The following is an 18,763-nucleotide window of genomic DNA, read 5'->3' as shown; positions in this document are numbered from 1 at the left end:
ACAGATGCCTTCAACCAGCCCACTGTCATCCGGAGCCATCCCTGTTCTCAGAACGAGGGGCAAATCTTTGAAGTCTCCCTCAAGGGTGGCCAGCCTTTGGGAATCTGTGCGGAGCTGCCTTTGTCGCTGCCCAAGGTCCTGATCACCAGGACCTGATAAGAAAGCCTCGCTGGCTGACAGCTCACCCCACCTTGTCTCCATTACCTCCAGCGCAGACAAGGTTTGAATTCGCACCTCTCTACACGTCTACAGTCTTAGGGAAAAGATCCAAAAAGCTGAGGCTCAAAGACAGACCCACGTGCGTTTAATAACTTACAGCTGCGGCAATGTCCAGAGGTTGAGGAGTTGTTCTTCATGTTCTTGGAAGGTTATCACCCCTGGCTTGAAGCTGGCTTGTGATGGGAGGTATGGGCTGCCCATTCGCACAACTGGTGGGGTCTTCAGGCCTATCCTGGCCAAGACCCTGTGCCGAGCGAGGGACCGTACTTTCTCACACATACACTGCACTGCATAGATGTTGCTGTGTTCTTCCCTATTTGAGGGCTCCTCAGACCCAAGACTCCTCCTCAGGTGGAAGTGGGGTTCCACCGAGCTGCAGAGGCTCCTGGCTCTCTGAAGGCTGGATGCCACTCTCCAATGAGATGCCGGCTCCTTTCTTTTTCTCTTCCTCCGTGTTACCGGCTCCGTTCACCTGGCAGGTGGCCCCTCCCTTGCCACCCGATGCAGCTTTGAATAGCCTGCTTCCAGGAGCTGTCCTGGCTGGACCCAGGCAGGGGTAGGCAAGTGGCTTGGGAATTCTGGAAGGTCTCTTCTCAGGCCTGTGGTCTCTACGGGGCCGGATTCTGGGTCTCAGCTTCAGCTTGTAAATAGATGGGACCTTCTGGGGCTTCCGAAGCGTTCTCTTGCCTTTGCCCAGACACACCTTGGCTTTGTCAGAACTGGGGTCTGAGCATGAATGTGTGGGAGCCTCCAGGTTGGCAGGTACAGGCATGGTTGAGCAGTCCTGCCCTCTCGTGGCTGACGTAGTCCTCGCCATGGTACCCTCGGCACTCGGGTTTGCCTTTATCCTTGTCCCCCTCTCTCCGGAACCTAGCTTCTCTTTGGGGCTTCCTGGGTCCACAGTTGGCCTCGAGGGGCATTCACACCCTACCTTCCAGGCTTTCAGATCCACTTTAAGGAGGGATGGGGGACCCTGAACCAGCTCCTGGATGACTTTATCATAAGGACCCCCGGGCTCAGGCCACCTCCCACCCAGGCCGGGGACATAGACCCCACTTCGGGGGATGGCTTGAGACCTTGGACCCTGAGTATGGGCAGCCCTCACCTCCAGCAGTTCCATGTTGGCCACAACCTCCTCTTTAAGGTTATCATAGAGGGCTTGCTCTCTGGTCCTGCCCAGGGGTGGAGAGGCGTGTCTCTCTTTCCACTTCTGTGTACCTAAGCTCCTGGGGTCCTCAGTCTCTGAAGTAACCTGAATGTCTGTCTGGTGGTCTCCGCTTGCTTCCACAGAGTGACGCCCATGTGTGGATCTATCCAGGCTCCCTGCGAGGGCCCTTGATGAGATGGAGCCTCTCCCCATGGGGCCTCTACCTTCAGCACCCAAAGAACTTCTTCCTGGAGTTGGGGGTTGGGCAGGGGACAGACGGAGGGGGATCTTTGTGAGCTCTTTACCAGGGGATGAGGACCGAACAGACATTGGTTCACTGGGTTGTGGGAAGCCACCCCGGTGCAGGAGCCAGGTAGTGTGAGAGCCGTCTAGGCTGGAGGAGCGAGGTGGGGGAGTCGGTCCTCTTACTGATGTCTTTTTACTGGTGGCTTCGGGGATTTGGAGCCTCTGGGCTGTGGGAGCCTTGGTGTGTGTTCCGAGACTGTCTGCTTCCTTGTGAACCCATGACGTGGGAGTCCTTCCTCTGGGCAGTCCACCTGGGCATCTGTTTGCTCTCTTCCCAGACAGGGTACTCTGTAGGTCTGGCCCCCTACAAGTTGATGAGAATTTGGGACCAGGTGATGGCATCCTCTGAGATGGAGTTGGTTTTTCTTGGGACCTGAGAAAGAAAAACAGGCTTGAAAGGGACTCAGGATAATCAGAGGCATTTCCCGTGGGAGCACTATGAGGTGGGGGGAGGGGCTGAGAGAACCAGTGTTCTTCCCTGGGACAGACCAAGAGTCTCCTATGCATATATTCTAGCAGCCTGGGCACCCTTGTTCCCATGAAGGGACTTCAGACCATTCAAGGGAAACGTTCTAGACCAGAAGACTGATAATCAGAAGCTATTCACACTCGGGGCAGGTCTCAGTCAGCTTTATCGTGAAATGGAAGAAGACAGAATATGGCCTCAGCCCCCTTGTTTACAAGATGGGTAGATATTTGGAGCAACTAGATGATTCTTAAGTTGTGGGTGCCGTTTTGATTGCAAACACTTGGAGCCTTGTCTTGGTCTACAGCTCTGGGGTATAGAGTCCAGGGCTTTGTGCATACTAGGGAAGCATTGTCCCCCTGGGCTGTGTGTTTTGTGATATGGCCTCCTGAAGTGGCCTGGGTATTCACAATCCTCCTGCCTTGGTGGCCTGAATGCTAGGACTCTGGGCGTGTGCCATCATATCCGGCTTAGGTAGTATTTTGTTAGGGTAAAACATTGTTCCCTTTATTTTGGGGGAAGGGCCGCTGAGAATACATTTATGGGGGACACTTCCATGTCCCTCTCTTGTACCTCAGGAGTGGAGCCATCTCTCTGCGGGTTCTGGCCCTCACTGGGGATTCACTATGGGGTCCAGGAGAGGAGGGGGTGGGGGGCCTCAGCTTTCGGCCGGAAGAGGTGTATGTCTTCCAGTCCACTGGAGGCAGTGGGCTCTGTGAGCGGCTGATGGTCATTGTAGGCTGGGGCTGTGACGGCCCGTCCTGAACCTTCACTTCGTGCTGCACCGGTGGTCCTGGGGGCTTCAGGACGCTGCCTGGTTTGTGGGCTACCACAGTGGGTCCCAGAGAAAGCAGGAGAAAAAGAGTTCAATTCCTGTTTATGAAACCCATTATTCCACCCGGTAAGATTCTCCTTATTCTCCCTACAGTGACAGTCCCAGTTTCTACAAAGGGACTCAGGGGACACAGTCTGGTGAGAGAACCCAACATCAGGATTTACTGAAAGCTATGTGGCACTGCTGATCTGCATCTTTTATTCAAATTGTATGATTCTTCGGGGTGACTTGAAGTACTGATGAAGATTAGAGAAGGACTGAAAACCCGAGAGAGACTTCAGGCCCCCTCTGTGGACTCCAAGGTCAAATCTGAGCTTTACTGAGATATACCTTAGCCAACGTTGTTTCTGCGTGCCTTGCGCGCCACCTTGTGGTTAGTCTTAGTATTGAGCCATGACTGCTCCTCAATCCTCACCCACAGATCCCCGTACAGCGGAGCCCCTGGAGATCAGGTCTATTCGTCCTCCCCTCCCACAAGTTACCTCTTAATTGGGAGCTATGTCTATGTCTCTCTAACCAGCCCCATAAGGAAAAAATTCTGGGGGACTCACAGAGGGACGTGCACCGGCAGGGGTCATGTTTATCCAGATAATGGCCCAGCGTGTCCCAGCCACCCCCAACACGCACCATCACGTGGCTCCGGAGGATCTGAGGGGGCAAAGGTGAGGTTGAGAGCTAAGTGGAGGGCTTCCCCTATTCCTATATATCCCCTTACACATGCATGTGATTGGAAGACAGAATATTTTGCTTTTTAGTTTTACCCATGACTGACATCAGACATCACTTGTCAAGGGTGGGGCCAAACTGCTAAACAGGAAGTTGCACAGCCGCAACTGGACAAGGGATCACATAGGCATTTGGATTGCTAGCCGGGTCCAGGGACACTCTTGTTGCCATCATGCTGCTGTGGTATGTGACAGAGACAGTGGGGGTCCTACCCAACTCTGTCATGAAGCCGGTCCTACAGACTTTCCAGACTTTAATTTCCGCAGTTTAAAAGTGGGGCCACAATCCCTGACCCACGCGCCCAAATCACAAGACTATTTATTGTCTTGGAGCCTGAGGGGGGGGGTCTCAGGTGATTGTTAGCTCTGCTTCCTGGTATGACTTATGCCCAAGGAAAGGGCCTGGCCACGCCCAACCGCTGTCCACATTCCTAAGCGTAGAGCATCTTCCGGGAGGTGAAGCCAGACATGGGGAAGGGCTAGCGAGAACCCCGCCCCTCCGCCCAGACTGCAACGCTGCTCACTCTACAGAAAGGATGGGTCCAGGGTCTGGGTCGTGTACTTTGGGATCACATGGCTGGGGCTGTACACAGAACACAAAAGCCCAGGTTCTTGGGTCCCTCACTCTGAAAGTGAGAGTACCCTATGTCTGCCCGGGGGCTCCCTGTGCACTCAGCTCCTGTGGAGGGGTGGAGGTTCGTGGTGCTGGCTGCACCTGGGCGGGGAGGATGTCAATATTGGCTGGAATCTTCTGGAAATGTCCAAGGTAAGGGAATGCCTCAAGGCCTGGTGACTTGGGGTATATGATGACTGACTTCCTGTCCTCAGCCCCAGGCTTAGTTGAGGTTCTATGAAACGAAGCCCCACTTCACTGAGCCTGGATGTCCCTCCACCTAAGTTGGACTTACCCGGATGAAGATGAGAGTGTTGGAGTCCCCGACTCTATACTTCCCCTCAGATAGCTTGACCATGGAGAATTGCACTGGGCATGTGCAATGGCTGACGAGGCTCTGCACCTGTGGGTGGTGGCAGCAGAGGCTCAGCTCTCTCCTCTCTCTCTCCTCTGACTGACTCTAGTCCAGTCACATACAGGGCCAGGCTAAGTGCAGTGCCTCTGTGCCACCAGGCTGGTGCTGAGGTCAGGGCTGGGGGCTGAGAGGCAGCTAGGAAGAAGAACGCTTTTAAAAACACCTGAGCAACCCCGCTGCGGTCTACCTGCTGATGGTGGGGTTCAGTGTGCTGTGCCACCTGACCAGTGCGGGGCAGCCATCACAGGCCTTCAGCTGAGGAGCCGTTCTGAAGAAGTGTGAGACCACATGTGGCCACACAGCAAAGGAAGGGGAGGAGAGGAGCAAAGCAGAAAGAGGGGAAATGGAGGGAAGAAAAAAAGGGGGACCCCTCCCGGAACCCCATGTTTCCCAGTGATGGGAATAAGGGCTAGTTTCAGGAAGTAGCTCCCCTATGGTGGGATCCCAGACCCCACTCTTTGTCCCATGCACTTTATGTTGCATCTCACAGCAGTCCCAGAAAATAGGTTCTGTGTCTCCCTCCGTATGTTACATCTGGTGAAGGGAAGAGCAGAGAGGATAAATGGCCGGGCGGTGGTGGCGAACACCTTGGGAGGCAGAGGCAGGCGGATTTCTGAGTTCGAGGCCAGCCTGATCTACAGAGTGAGTTCCAGGACAGCCAGGGCTATACAGAGAAACCCTGCCTCAAAAAACCAACCAACCAACCAACCAACCAACCAACCAAACAAACAAACAAAAAAACAGAAAAAAGAAAAAGAAAAGTTAAATTATTTGCCCAAAGCCCCATGGTGGGTGTTAGCTGGTAGTAAAGATACCACGTTCTTGGCACCCAGTTCTCAGGGTCAGATGAGAGAGAGGGTCAGTGCCCGGCTGGTGCAAAGGCGGTAGGTAAGCAGCAATAGCGGCTGTCACAGGTGGTTAGGGGTGGGGCTCAGAGTGGAGCAGGGCAGTGGGGCCTGGGAAAGAGGAAGGCAGGGCACACGCTTGGCCTGAGGGCGTGGCCGGGCACCTCACCATCTGGTCCAGGTTGTGGAAGTGACAAGGCCTGCGGGCAGGGGGTACGGGCGGCGGCGGGTCCGGCGATGGCAGGGCCAGGTCGCGCCGCAGCTCCTCATCAATTTCCTCTTCCAGGTGCACCAGGGCGGGCGCAGCCACACCGAAGCGCCAAGCGCGGCGACCCAGCTCCAGCAGACACAATACCACGCTCTTCACGTTCTTGCGTAGCACCAGGTCCTCTGTCTCGAACATCAGCACCTCTGGCGAGGGACAAAGGAGAGAAGGGGACACGGGTGGCCTGAGTACCCCACTGGACCCCATCCCAAAGCAGGAGTAGTGGACACAGGAGGGTCCTGGGGTCTTGGCATCTCAGGTTGAGGAAGCTTTTAGAAAGGGTCCACACAGCCGGGTGGTGGTAGTGCACGCCTGTAATCCCAGCACTCTGGGAGACAGAGGCAGGTGAATTTCTGAGTTCAAGGCCAGCCTGGTGAGTATTCGGAGCTACTCGGAGAGAAGATAGCAGGAGCAGGAAGCAGTTTCTTTTCTTCTTACCCGTCTTTTAGACACCCTAAACTCAGCTCTAGATAACCAGGTTAACTTGACTATAGACTTTGGCTACCCCACCCATAAGGCTCAGTCCAGAAATCTCCCATGGCTATGTGACCTCCAAGCTAGTCCCTGAGCCATAGTGTCTGAAAAAATGGGGGTGTAGTCTATCTCAACATTTTGGGGCTGTTTGGGGTATGGTCCTGGGAATGGAAGCCAAGGCCAGACATAAGCTGTATATAAGCTATGTAAGATGCCTGTAAGCTCCATCCTTAACTTTGATTAACCTTTGACCCAGCCCCTCGCCTCCCTCCACCAGCCTGGAGTCCAAACCTGACCTTTCCCTGTCTCCTCCCTCTTATTTTTGGCCTGGAGAATTGTGCAATCACACCTAATCCCATTCCTGGGTTCAAGGCCAAAAGCTGTCACCCTCTGAGCCCTGCGAGTCTCTGCAGGACTGTGCCCTCCCTGTAGACCTCCCCCTTGTGCCTCCTTCCTAGACTTTTAGTCAAATGGTTCTCAACCTGTGGATCACCACCACCAGGGGGGTGGGGTGTCATATATCAGATATCCTGCATATCGGATATTTACATTACAATTTATAACATCAGCAAAATTACAGTTACGAAGTATTAACGAAAATAATTTTATGATCTGGGGTCACATAAGATGAAGATCTTCATTAAAGGGTCTCAGCATTAGGAAGGTGGAGAGTCACTGCTTCAGTCCTTCCTGCTCGCTGGCCGGCGTCTCCCAGTTACCGCCTCCCTTGTGCATTGCCACTGCTCTCTGACTAGTTAATCCCCTCTCCCAACCTCCTTAGCCCGGCTCTCCCTCGGTTCCCTCACTGGCGCCCACTACTGTGTCATCAGACTGACCATTCCCATTCTGAATCTCATATCACACATGTGCCTTTGAAGCACATATCACCCTGTTCTGTAATTTCTGAATCTATCTGTCCACCTTCCTAGACCATGCATTCCTGGGCATTTGGGCTGAATTCTCCTCAGTTCTAAGTACCCAGCATTGCACTGGAAACAGAAGAGGCAATGCATGTATCTTCATGAATTTAATCACTAGTGAGTATCTATTGGTCATCAGTGTGTATTTACTAGGGATTTACTGTGAGATGGAGAAACTGATGTGCTAAAAGAGAAGCTACCTCATGGAAAATCTAGAATCCCGCAACTCCTGACCCCCAGGTCTAACTTAGCTTAAGCCTCCGAGTGATGCGTGCCCCTATGCTATAAAGGTCTGGGATGCTCGCTTTACCTTGGATCCCCATCTCCTTGCGACACCACTGGATGAAGTTGGAGATGTTGTCCCTGGCCTGGAAGGTACCAGGCTGAGCAGCCCCATTGCAGAAAACCCCAGCCTGGGGCATGGGAATCTTTTGAGCTCTCTCAGGTGCCTCAGCCAGGAAAGCCAGAGCGTTCTCCGTGACAGTGTTGGCATGCCGGCACAACACCAGGCCAGTCTCCAGCACCCGCAGGAAGTTGGCTGCATCGATGTCCAGTCCGTACAGATCCCGAAGCCACTCAGCCAGGTCTTCCTTCATGGCCTCCAGGTACTGCTCGCTGGACTTGAAGGGCCGGATGCTTCGCACAGGAGGCCCTGGGGTCCTGGGTCTCCTCCCACGTCCCACATGCTGAGACATGACTGCAACTCAAGTGTGGGAGGAAGTAGGGACCTCCTGTCTCCCCACCGTTGTCTCTTCCGCTACCTGCTAGGTCAAGGTCCGGCCCAGTCCTTGATTCAATGGGTCCCCCTCTACCCTCTGAGAGCCCAGGGTTTCTGACTTTGTGCCTTGCTGCCGGCTTCAGCCTCTGGGCCAGGCCCAGCCCCCACTGCCCACATTCCTCAGTCCTTGCCTGAACTTTTCTTTGGTGGCTCGCAGCAAGCGACCTCACTCTCAGCTGCCTAGTCCATCCGGATGGAGTTCAGTGCTTCTGGGACTGGTGGGAGTTGAGGGCATTCCTCTCTTGCCAGAGCAGGTCATCTACTGCTCCCCAGGACCAGGACCGGGACCGCCACTGTCACCAGCCAGGGAGCCGGGAAGACAAGCATGCAGGCTGCGGCCTGCTGCTCTGCTTTCCTTCCTCTCCTTGGAGACAGCAGCTGCTACAAACACTCCTTGTTAACCCTTCCCTCCAGCAGCCCGTGCTTGTTGTCCTGCTGTGAGGCCTGAGCACAGGGAGCAGGCCAGCGAGTGAGGGACTGGGTTCTCGCTCAGCTGACTCCTGGTAGGGGGATTTGGGGGAAGTTGAGGGAAGTTGCGGTAAGCACTGGAAAAGAATGAGCACGGAAGAGACAGCAATAGAGCCCAGAGATGGGAACTTTACCTTCAATCCCTCTGGAGGTGGCACGCAAGCCCTGGGCTCTCTGTGCCTTAGTTTGTCAACTGTCAAATGGGAAGGACAATGTCTATCCCAGGGTGCTGTGAGGAACAAGGGAATAGTGTGTGTGTGCAAACACCAGAATACACAGCCCCGGCTCTCACGGACTCTCCCAGCAGCCCTGTCTGAGCAACCATGGAGAATTTGTTTCATCCGTGTGATTCTTCTAGAACAATTTCATCCCATGGTCACAGCAATGCATTCATTCAACAAAGATTTCTTTCCCCTCCTCCTCCTTCTTCTTCTTCTTCTTCTTCTTCTTCTTCTTCTTCTTCTTCTTCTTCTTCTTCTTCTTCTTCTTCTTCTTCTTCTTCTTCTTCTTCTTCTTCTTCTTCTTCTTCTTCTTTTTCTTCTTCTTCTTCTCCTTCCTCTCCCCCTCCTCTGTTTTTCCATTTGTTTGTTTGTTTATTTATTTGTTTGTTTGGGACAGTGTTTCTCTGTGTAGCCCTGGCTGTCCTGGAACTCACTCTGTAGACCAGGCTGGCCTCCAACTCAGAGAACCACCTCCTCTGCCTCCAAAGTGGTGAAATTAAAGGCATACCCCATCATCACCCGGCTAACAAAGAGTTCTTAAGCCTCTACTATGTACCGGATGCTATCATGGAGCTTAGAATACAGCAATAAACAAAAAATGTCACTGCCTGAACTCGTGGAGGCTACATGTATGTTACATGTATGTTACATGTATGTTACATGTATGTCACTGGGTGATGGGTGGATGAACAAAGAAATCTGATTCAGAGTGCTGGCACACCCCTGTAATCTAAGCAACTAGGAAGCTGAGGCAGGAGGATTGAGAGTTCCAGGCCAGTCTCCATAGCAAATTCAAGTCCAGATTGACATGCATGGTAAGACCTTGTTTCAAAAATCAAAAGACAAAACAAATAACAACAGAATAAATGTGTAGTCAATCAGGCGGTGATAAATACCAGGGGGTACAGGAGAAGAGAGCGGTGGCTTTAGAGGCGGTGACACCATCCATAATGGGAAGCCTTGATGACAAGGTGTCACCTGGACAGAGACCTGAGAGAGTGAGGACATGACCCCGCATGAGGAAGAAAAGCCACTGGGGCTGAGGCTTGGAGGCAGGAGCATGCTTGGTATGTTCTAAGAATAGCGGTGCTAAAAAAGGAAAGAAAGAAAGAAAGAAAGAAAGAAAGAAAGAAAGAAAGAAAGAAAGAAAGAAAGAAAGAAAGAAAGAAAGAAAGAAAGAAAGGCAAAAGGAGAGGGCTGGAGAGATGGTTCCGCAGTAGTTAAGAGGAATTGCTGCTTCTCCAGAGGGCCTGCCTCCCGGGACCCACAGAATAATTATCTGTGCCATCTGCCCCAGGGGATCTGATGCCCACTTCTGGCCCCCATGGGCACCTGCATACCCATAGCACACAGACACACATATACACACAGGTTTTTGTTTTTGTTTTTGTTTTGTTTTGTTTTTTAAATGAGCATGTAATGCTCAGCAGTAAAGAGTACTGGCTGCTCTTGCAGAAGACTTGTGTTCAGGTCCCAGAATGCACGTGGCTGCTCACAGTCTTTGGTGACCGCAGTTCCAGGGGATCAGGCGCCTTCTTCTGGCCTCTACTTGCACCAGGCATGCAAATGGTGCACATACACATATGTAGGCAAACAGTCATAGAGATAAAATAAACAAATCTCTCTTAAGAGAAGGAGGAGGGCTGGAGGGATGTCTCAGAGGTTAAGCTCTCTCTCTCTCTCTCTCTCTCTCTCTCTCTCTCCTCTTCCAGAGGATCTGGGTTTGATTCCCAGCACTCACATGCAGCTCACAGCTGTCTGCAACTCTCGCTGAGGGGATCCAACACCATTTTTTGGCCTCTGTGACAACAGGCCAGGGATGCATATGGTACAGTATATATTCAGTATAGTATACAAGCAAGCACATTAAATAAATAAAAATTGAAAGAACAATAAAGAGAGGACAGTCATGAGGTTGAGAAGAAATGGTGCCCCAAGTTAACCAGGGCCTGGCAGGGGGATGCCAAGGTTCCTTTTCTCTGAGTGAAATGGCAAGTGTACTACAGAGTTGAGGGCAGAGATATGCCCTTACTCAGGCAGCTGTGTGGAAGGACTGCAGGACCACAGGAATAACTGGACAACTTTTGGGATACCATCTAAGGAGGGCAATGGTAGCTCAGACCAGGCAATGACAAGTACCCACATTCCATGTTGCTCCTTCAGAGTTCGTAGGATTAATCTAGAACAGGATGTTCATCCTTGACACTCTGAGGCCCTCCCTGGTTAGTTAGTTCTTTATTGTAGAGGGTTGTCCTGAGCACTATAGGACATCTGTTAGAATGCCTGCCTGCCCTCTACCCACCAAATGCCCATAGTATATACCCCAGGTTATTAACATTTTAGAACATCTCCAGCTATTGCTACATGTCTTCTGAATGGCAAAAGTCTGCCCCTTGTTCACCTTGGGAGCTTCTCATCTAGGTGATCATGTGACCCAGAATCATCCACACAGATCACACCTGTGATCTTTGAAAAGCTTTAAAATTTTATTATTTATTTAATGTCTGTCATTATTTTGTCTGTATGTATGTCCTTGTACCACATGCATATATAGTGCCCTTGAGGCTGAAGAGGGCATTAAATATTCTTGAACTGGAGTTACAGAGCATGTGAGTCACCATATGAGTGCTAGGAATTGAACTCAGGTCCTCTGGAAGAGCAGCCAGTGCTCTTAACTGCTGAGACATCTCCCCGGGCCCCTTTCTTTGTGACTTCTGAATTGGAACTACAAGGAAAAGTACTTTTTCCAATGGGATGTTAGGGTTTTAGGGATGCAGTTGTGAAGCTATGTTCCCTGTACATATAAAGAAGGGAGGGATTGGCATACAAACACAGAGGTAAAAGGACAGATAACCTTGGGGTACACAAGACCTTTGGGTACTGGAGTTCTTATTTTGATATCTAATGGCCAACCACCTAAAACAGTGGCTTGTACAGAAGGAAACATCACACACACACACACACACACACACACACACACCTCAAAGCTCAAGTGGTTCTAGGTAGAAGGATGGCTCTATCCACGACATTGTCCAAAGATTTTTTTTTTATATCCATGGCTTCCTCTAGCTATTATCATCATTTAGAGAATCCATCCTGGCTTCCTAGGACTTTGTCTTCCCCAAATTTGTAGGAAGAAGATGCAGAGAGTATGTGGGCTCTGACAGCTTTCTTTTAAGGATGTGAAGTATAAGTTATATACATAACTTTTTTTTTCCACATGAGTTGAAACAAAGGTTAGGCATAGCTGCAAGGGAGGCTGAAACTGTAGCTGGTGGCCATGTGTCTTGTCAATGTTCAGAGGTGGTTCTTAACTAAAAAGAAGAAGGGGAAAGTGAAGACAGAGACAAATTATAGTCCTAACTATACAATAATCCCACAAGCAAAATCTTTATAAGTCTTGGCTTGATAGTTTGTGTAAATAGTCAAGTAGCAAATCTTTTGGCTTTTGATGCCATATACTGTCTGTGTTACATATTATCCTTTGTATTTTATTTTATTTTTCACAATTCAATTAACATGTAATGCAACATTTCTACAAAATCAGATTGTGCGTACATGTGGGATCTAACCTGCCAGCCTTAAGTTATGTAAACTAGAATTTTAAAAATCTGCTGTCTTTTTCAGCTAAATACAACTTTTGCTTTAATGTGAATGCGTATGTATGTGCACACTACAGCATGCATGCAGAAGACTAAAGGCAACTTGTGAGGATCAGTTCTACTCCTCCACCATGTAGGCTCTAGGGATCCAACTCAGGTCCGCAGCCTTGGCCAAAAGTTTCCTTACCCTCTGAGCCATGAGCCATCTTGCTGACCCAACTTCAGAGGTTTAAACCTACACATGAAACATCAGAGAAGTGTAATAGAGATTTAGTTATGTTTGGGATGGATAGCCTTGTGTTCTAACTAAAAGACTTAATGTTGTAAATAAAATATAAGGACTGGAAAGGTGGCTCATTGGTTAAGGGCCCTTGTTGCTCTTGTAGAGGACCTAGGTTCAGTTCCCAGCACCCACATATTGGCTTACAACCATCCATAACTCTAGTGCTAGGGGAACTAACACTCTCTTCTGGTCTCCATGGGCACTAGGCATGCATATGGTACACACACACACACACACACACACACACACACACACACATATATGTAGGTAAAACACTCATACATACAAAATAAAAATAAGTAATTTTTTTATTTAAGAAAGAAATGAGACATCCTGTGCTCATATTTTTCTTGGGTTGCAAAACATGTTGATGAACAGAAATTAAGGGGATTTAGACACAGCTCCATCTGTGACAAAGGAAGAGTGCATTCACCCTTTTGTCTTGTTATGTGAGTTGGTCTGCTGTCACACTCACAGGCAAAATGACTTTGGAAGCCACAAGTCCCCTGGAAGACAAAATAGTGTTTGTCCTGCCTATGCAGAGGTGACTGGGAAGAACCGTGAATTTTACAGCCAGGGTCAGAAGGGTCTATGCTTTTCTGATGTGTTCCCTACCCAAAAGGCATCTGGTTCTATCTTTGGGAATTTGACGGGCCAATCCCTTTTGATTAACTTGTGACCTTGGTTAGAATCCACTAGACTCACCAATGTGGGCCATGAAATAGGGCCAGTAGTACCTAGAAGCAATGAAGACCTCATCTGCGGTGACATAGACACCTGAATTCCTGGAGCCATAGGTATAATGCTTTACAATTTGTATTCTGTGGTAGAAATTTAGCTGTGGTGCCAGGCCCCCAAATCTTCATCCCAACTGGCTGGTGGTTCTATGGGTTCCCATAGGATGTTTCAGAGAGTTCCAACAGAAACACATATGCCCCTCATGGATGATTTAAAGTCATCTGTATTGCCAAATAAGATGGATCTTGTACAAGCCATCCTTCTCTTCCTCCCTCCCTCTCTCTCCCCTCTCTCTTCTCTCTCTCTTATTCTCTCTCTTCTCCTTTTTCTTCTTCTTTCTTCTTCTTCTTTCTTCTTTCTTCTTCTTTCTTCTTCTTCCTTCTTCTTTCTTCTTCCTTCTTCTTCTTCTTCTTCTCCTTCTTCCTTCTCCTTCTCCTCCTCCTCCTCCTCCTCCTCCTCCTCCTCCTCCTCCTCCTCCTCCTCTTCCTCCTCCTCCTCCTCACCCAGGCTGGCCTCAAACTCACAATCACCCTGTCTCAGATTCCCGGATACTGAAGTCACAGACGTGCATCCCCTTTGGTACCCAGCTTCCTTTGTTCTCTGGGCGTGTTCTATGAACAGCAGGAGTAGTTCTCTGGCTTCCTAATAAATGCAGCTCATTCTTTTCTGATGCTGAACCCTCTCTTTGGATGGAAAACAGTCCATTTCTAGTTTTCACACATTCTCAATGGGGTTCCCCTCTCCAGGGGGCTCCTGGGTCTCATGTAAGTGCAGGAGGCATACTGCCTATATTCCAGGAAAATTGTGTGTTCATGTTTTCACTGTAAGCTGGTTTTGTTCTGTGACTTTTTATTCTGTGAGAACAAGTCTATTTTTGTTTGTTTGTTTTTTTGTTTTTTTCGAGACAGGGTTTCTCTGTGTAGCCCTGGCTGTCCTGGAACTCACTTTGTAGACCAGGCTGGCCTCGAACTCAGAAATCCACCTGCCTCTGCCTCCCAAGTGCTGGGATTAAAGGCGTGTGCCGCCACAGCCCAGCTTGAGAACAAGACTTGATGTGATCTTATGCTAGTGTTATTTTTATAACACTGATTTTAAAACAAATAGATTTCTTTGTCTTATGTTTATGCGTTTTGCCTGCACACATGTGTTCATGGCATGTGCTTGCCTGGTGCTTGCAGAAGCCAGAAAGTGGCACCCGATCCCCTGGAACTGGAGTGGTAGATAGCTGTGAGCTGTATTGGTGCCGGGAACCGAATAATGTCCTTTGCAAAAGCAACACATGCTTTTATCTGCTCAAGCATCTCTTTAGCCTCCAACACACATTGAGATTCCATAAACTCCAAAATTACCCTAAGAAAAGTAAAGGGCAAAGGGCTCATGGGTAGATCAGGTCTGGGGAGGCAGGTGAGATGAACACCTTGGAACACTTGGGACTCAGTTTCCTAAGTCCCCGACTAGATTTGTTGCCTTAGGTGTGTCTGTTAAAGGATACTGGGATTTAGGGAATGGCTCAAGGATATCACTCCAGGTGCCCACATCTAAGTGTCCTCCCAGCAATGGCCTAACTGAATAACTGCTCCTGTAAGATGATTGCTGTCGGAGGCCTGATAGCTTTTACATTTATGTGGTGGAGTTGGGATTCGAATCCAGTCTATCATGGTCAAAGCTATCCTCTATTCCTCATTGGACTCTTCCTTGGGGTAAGGTAGGGGACATGTAGGTTTTGTTTGGATCTGAAGATTCTAGAAAAGGCATCGGTCTCTAAGCAGAGCCTATGGGCCGTGGAGATTCTAGTCCCACCCTCTGTGATCTAACAGACGCCCTGGAAACCATATGGAGTTCTATAGGCACTGGGCATCCCTCATATCCCAGTCCCTGACCAGAGGGAACAGGCAGCACAGCCCTGGGAGGAATGGATAAACATGGTGAGTGGGGTTAGCAAGGGACCAAGACAGGATCACTTGACTCATCTCGAGCAACCAGCCCGTCACCATGGTGATGCTAGAAAAACTGAACTTTTCCCAGTTACCCATCCGTGTTTCTACAAGCCCTCAGCTTTCTCCTCCCTAAATATTCTTGTCGTCCTCCTCCAGTTCTCTTGCCTTTGCTTGTTCCTCTTCAGACCTCTCTCTGTCTCCTCTGGCCTGGATGCTAAGGATCGTTTTCAGTGGCACTCAGGAGGTAGAGGCGGGTGGATCTCTGTGAGTTTGAGGCCAGCCTGGTCTACATAATGAGTTACAGGACAGCCAGAGCTACAAACAAAAACAAACAATTAAGAAAATTCCACTCCCCAAAACAAAAATAAAAACAAAATTAGAGTGGAGGGGGTTTAGACAAGACTCAGATTGTAGCCCAGGCTGGCCTGGAACCTATTACATAGTACAGGATACTGGCCTGAGCTCTCAGCAATCCTCCTGCTGCAGCCTTTCTTATGATGAGCCACCACTTATTTCTTCTGCAATGATTCTTAAAGTTCCCTGTCCTGTTGAAGGGGATGTGCTACAGTACAGTCTGTACATGCCTCGCCATCAGAGCATGTATGACTTCCATTACTGACTATCAGCTCCAAGCCCTCCCTTTCCAACTGTATTCCCTGTTCCTCTTCTACCCAAAATGTCTCCCAGTCCCTCTTTCTGGTGGTGTTAGGCCTGGCCTTCACTACCAGAGTCTCCATCTGTTTCCCTGACTCTCCACTCGTGGCAAGGCCAAAAACTGGCAGTTTCAGATACTCTTGGTGTCATTTAGAGACCCCCTCCGAGGCCCACTCCGTCACCCCCATGAAAGGTACCGGATGAAGCTGCACCGTGAAAAAGCGAGTTGAACACGTAGTGCCTAGCGGTCAGTTGCTTTTCTCCTTGCTGTAAAAAATCCCTGACAGAAGCAGCTTAACAAAGGAAACGGCTATTCTGGCTCACCTGGCTCACCATAGTGCGTGCAATCTATTGTGATGGCAAAATCCCGGTGGCAATGGGAGCGGTCACATGGCCTCCGCACTCAGGACACAAGGCATCTCACCTTCTCCTTTGTACTGAGCCTGACCCTAGCCCATGGGACGGGGACATTTATATTCACAGTGAGTTTTCCCACATCACTTAAACCAACCCAGAAACTCCTTCACACAAACTCTTAGGTGGCTTTTTTGTTTGTTTTTGTTTTGTTTTGCTTGTTGTTGTTTATTGAAAATATGGCAGAACCGATTAAACAGCTCCACGTGGTGTTTTGAAATTCATTCCAACTGTAGGCTGAGTGACCTGAAGGTTAGAGAGACTGCCAAAGTCCAGAAGCTTCAGCATTTCCTTGGTGTCAGGATCTACCTCAATGATCTCCTGATCTAGGACTGAGACCTCGGGAACATAATTATCTCTCCTCTCTCTCTCTTCTTCCTGCAACTTGATAGAGATACCTCTCACAGGACCTCTCTGAATCGGCTTCATCAGATACGTGACATAGCCGGCGATCTTGTTCTAAAGTTTCTTGCTGGGGATGATGGCGATCTCCTCGCACACACGCTTATTGGTGTAGAAGTCATTACCCAGGCGCGTGTAGTACTTCTCAATGATGACCCGGGCCGCCTTCTTCACAGTCTTGGTGCGAACCCAGCCCATGTTGGCGGGTCTCAGTAAAAGACCTTAGGTGGCTTTTGATCCTAATTTGACAGTATTAACCATCACAGTGCCCCACCCCCACTCCACACACGCCCCTAATAGTAATTATTATTCTGCACAAGTCTTAACTTGGGAATTGGATGAACAGGTCTATGGAAATTGTCCTGGATCTTTCCAAGTCAAACCCCAAGTCCTCCACCCCCATGCTCCCTTTGCAGTATACATCTAGCTGTCCCAGGGCTGCCTGTATGCTAGACAAATATCTGCTGAGGAAAATAAGCCTGCTTATTTTCTGTGTTAGCCGAGGAACTTGCTTCAGGCCCTCATCTATTACTAGAAGTTGTGTGAGCTGACAAAGGTGTTGGTAGAGGGGTCGGTGTGGCTGGAATCCATTTGCAATTGGTCTGAGACCCGTTTCTGGTTTAGTCATCTATGCCTGTCCACCCTACCTCCAGTGATACTGGGCTTTGAAACAAACATACTCAGGAGGCTCTTTGTGAGTTCCAGGCCAGCCTGGTTTATATAGTGAGTTTCCTCTTCAGTTATAACAACATAGTGAGACTATATCAATAATTAATAATAAACAACTAATTCATCTTAAAAAAAAACCCATAAACGACCTATTGAAATGACAATTGGTTTATTAATGTTGGGCAACCCTCCTCCTTCCTGGTTGGCAATACATGTTCGTTGATTGCTTGCCTAACGCCAGCAGGAAACTGCTTTACCCAGATAGTATATCTAAAGTCAGCCTCACAGACACTCTTGAGGTAGATGCTACTTTTCCCGCTTCAGAGACGGGAAAATGGAGCCCGATGGAAGCGAGGTGACTTGCTTGGAATCCTTAGCAAGGATGCTCAAGAGGGTGGGAACTCGGCAGCAGTTCGGGAACCTGGGACTCCGAAGCCCTTCTGCAGGTAGCCGCCAGCCACAGGCATCTCCCCCACGCAAGCATCCAGGGCAGCGGGCTGCGCTGACCCTGTCCCCGCCTACAGGCGTGAAGACTCCTTTGTGGAGGAAGGAGGTAGAGGATCCCGAGGCCAGGGAGGAGGAGCCGGAGGAGGATTCATCATCGTCCTCGTCGTCCTCGTCGGTGGAGGAGAAGTCGGACCCTGAGAGCGCGACGGAGACGGAGGAGGACTCCCGAGAAGCGGATGAGCGCGAGGCCCGCCCGGTGTCCTACAGTCCGCTGCGCCAGGAGCCCAGCAGCCAGCAGGTGGCACTGCTGCGACGCTCGGACAGCAGCTTCTGGGGCTGGCTCAGCCCGTTCTCTCTGCTGGGTGGCCTGGCGACCCCCGCGGACAGGTGAGACACAAAGGACCTGGAGCCGAGCTTTAGGGAGGAGGGCCGCCGGGCTCTGATCACTTATGTCTCCGGCCCGCAGGAAGCGGGGTGCCCCGGAGGAACCGTGCGTATTGGAGACGCGGCGGCGGCCACCGCGCCGCGGGGGCTGTGCGCGCTGTGAGATCCTTTTCTGCAAGAAATGCAAGACTCTGCACAGCCACCCGGCCTATGTGGAGCACTGTATTCTTGAGCATCCCGACCTGGGTAAGGCGGAGGCCGCCAGCAACTCTGAGCTTATCCACTCCCAGCCTCTGAGCCAGCAAAGTTCCAAACTCTTCTATCTCTAGTGAGTTCCACAGAACTGTCCCTTCAAGCCGTCATCCTTAGCGCCTCCTTCCGGTGAGAAGGCCCACTGTCGGTTCACCGTTGTCTTGCGGACTAGGCACTCCTCCCCAGACAGTACCCAGCATCTACAGCCCCGTCTCCCCCACGCCCCAGCCTCACGCCTTCAACACAGCCTTAGCGGCATCGTTTTCAGAGCCTCTGGCCTCTAT

The 18,763-nt window shown here is 50.2% G+C and overlaps 2 protein-coding genes and 1 pseudogene across 2 annotated transcripts; 1 reads left to right on the top strand and 2 right to left on the bottom strand.

The window, feature by feature from the left end:
* Positions 1-547: 547 nt before the first annotated feature.
* Positions 548-7,925, bottom strand: Gas2l2 (growth arrest specific 2 like 2). The gene is made up of 6 exons (XM_052197720.1): positions 7,541-7,925; positions 5,741-5,982; positions 4,607-4,714; positions 3,525-3,621; positions 2,712-2,964; positions 548-2,045 (listed from the first exon to the last, which is right to left on the bottom strand). The coding sequence occupies exons 1-6, from the start codon at positions 7,923-7,925 to the stop codon at positions 548-550; spliced, it is 2,583 nt and encodes an 860-aa protein (XP_052053680.1).
* Positions 7,926-16,495: 8,570 nt separating this feature from the next.
* LOC127695509 (40S ribosomal protein S17-like) lies at positions 16,496-16,940 on the bottom strand (annotated as a pseudogene).
* Positions 16,941-17,605: 665 nt separating this feature from the next.
* Positions 17,606-18,556, top strand: C10H17orf50 (chromosome 10 C17orf50 homolog). Its single transcript, XM_052197730.1, has 2 exons — positions 17,606-18,230; positions 18,310-18,556. The coding sequence occupies exons 1-2, from the start codon at positions 17,731-17,733 to the stop codon at positions 18,554-18,556; spliced, it is 747 nt and encodes a 248-aa protein (XP_052053690.1). The 5' UTR covers positions 17,606-17,730.
* The last annotated feature ends 207 nt before the right edge of the window (positions 18,557-18,763 follow it).

The sequence above is a fragment of the Apodemus sylvaticus genome, chromosome 10, assembly GCF_947179515.1.
Source record: "Apodemus sylvaticus chromosome 10, mApoSyl1.1, whole genome shotgun sequence".
Classification (NCBI taxonomy): Eukaryota; Metazoa; Chordata; class Mammalia; order Rodentia; family Muridae; genus Apodemus; species Apodemus sylvaticus.
This window is presented reverse-complemented; position numbering and strand designations above follow the sequence as displayed.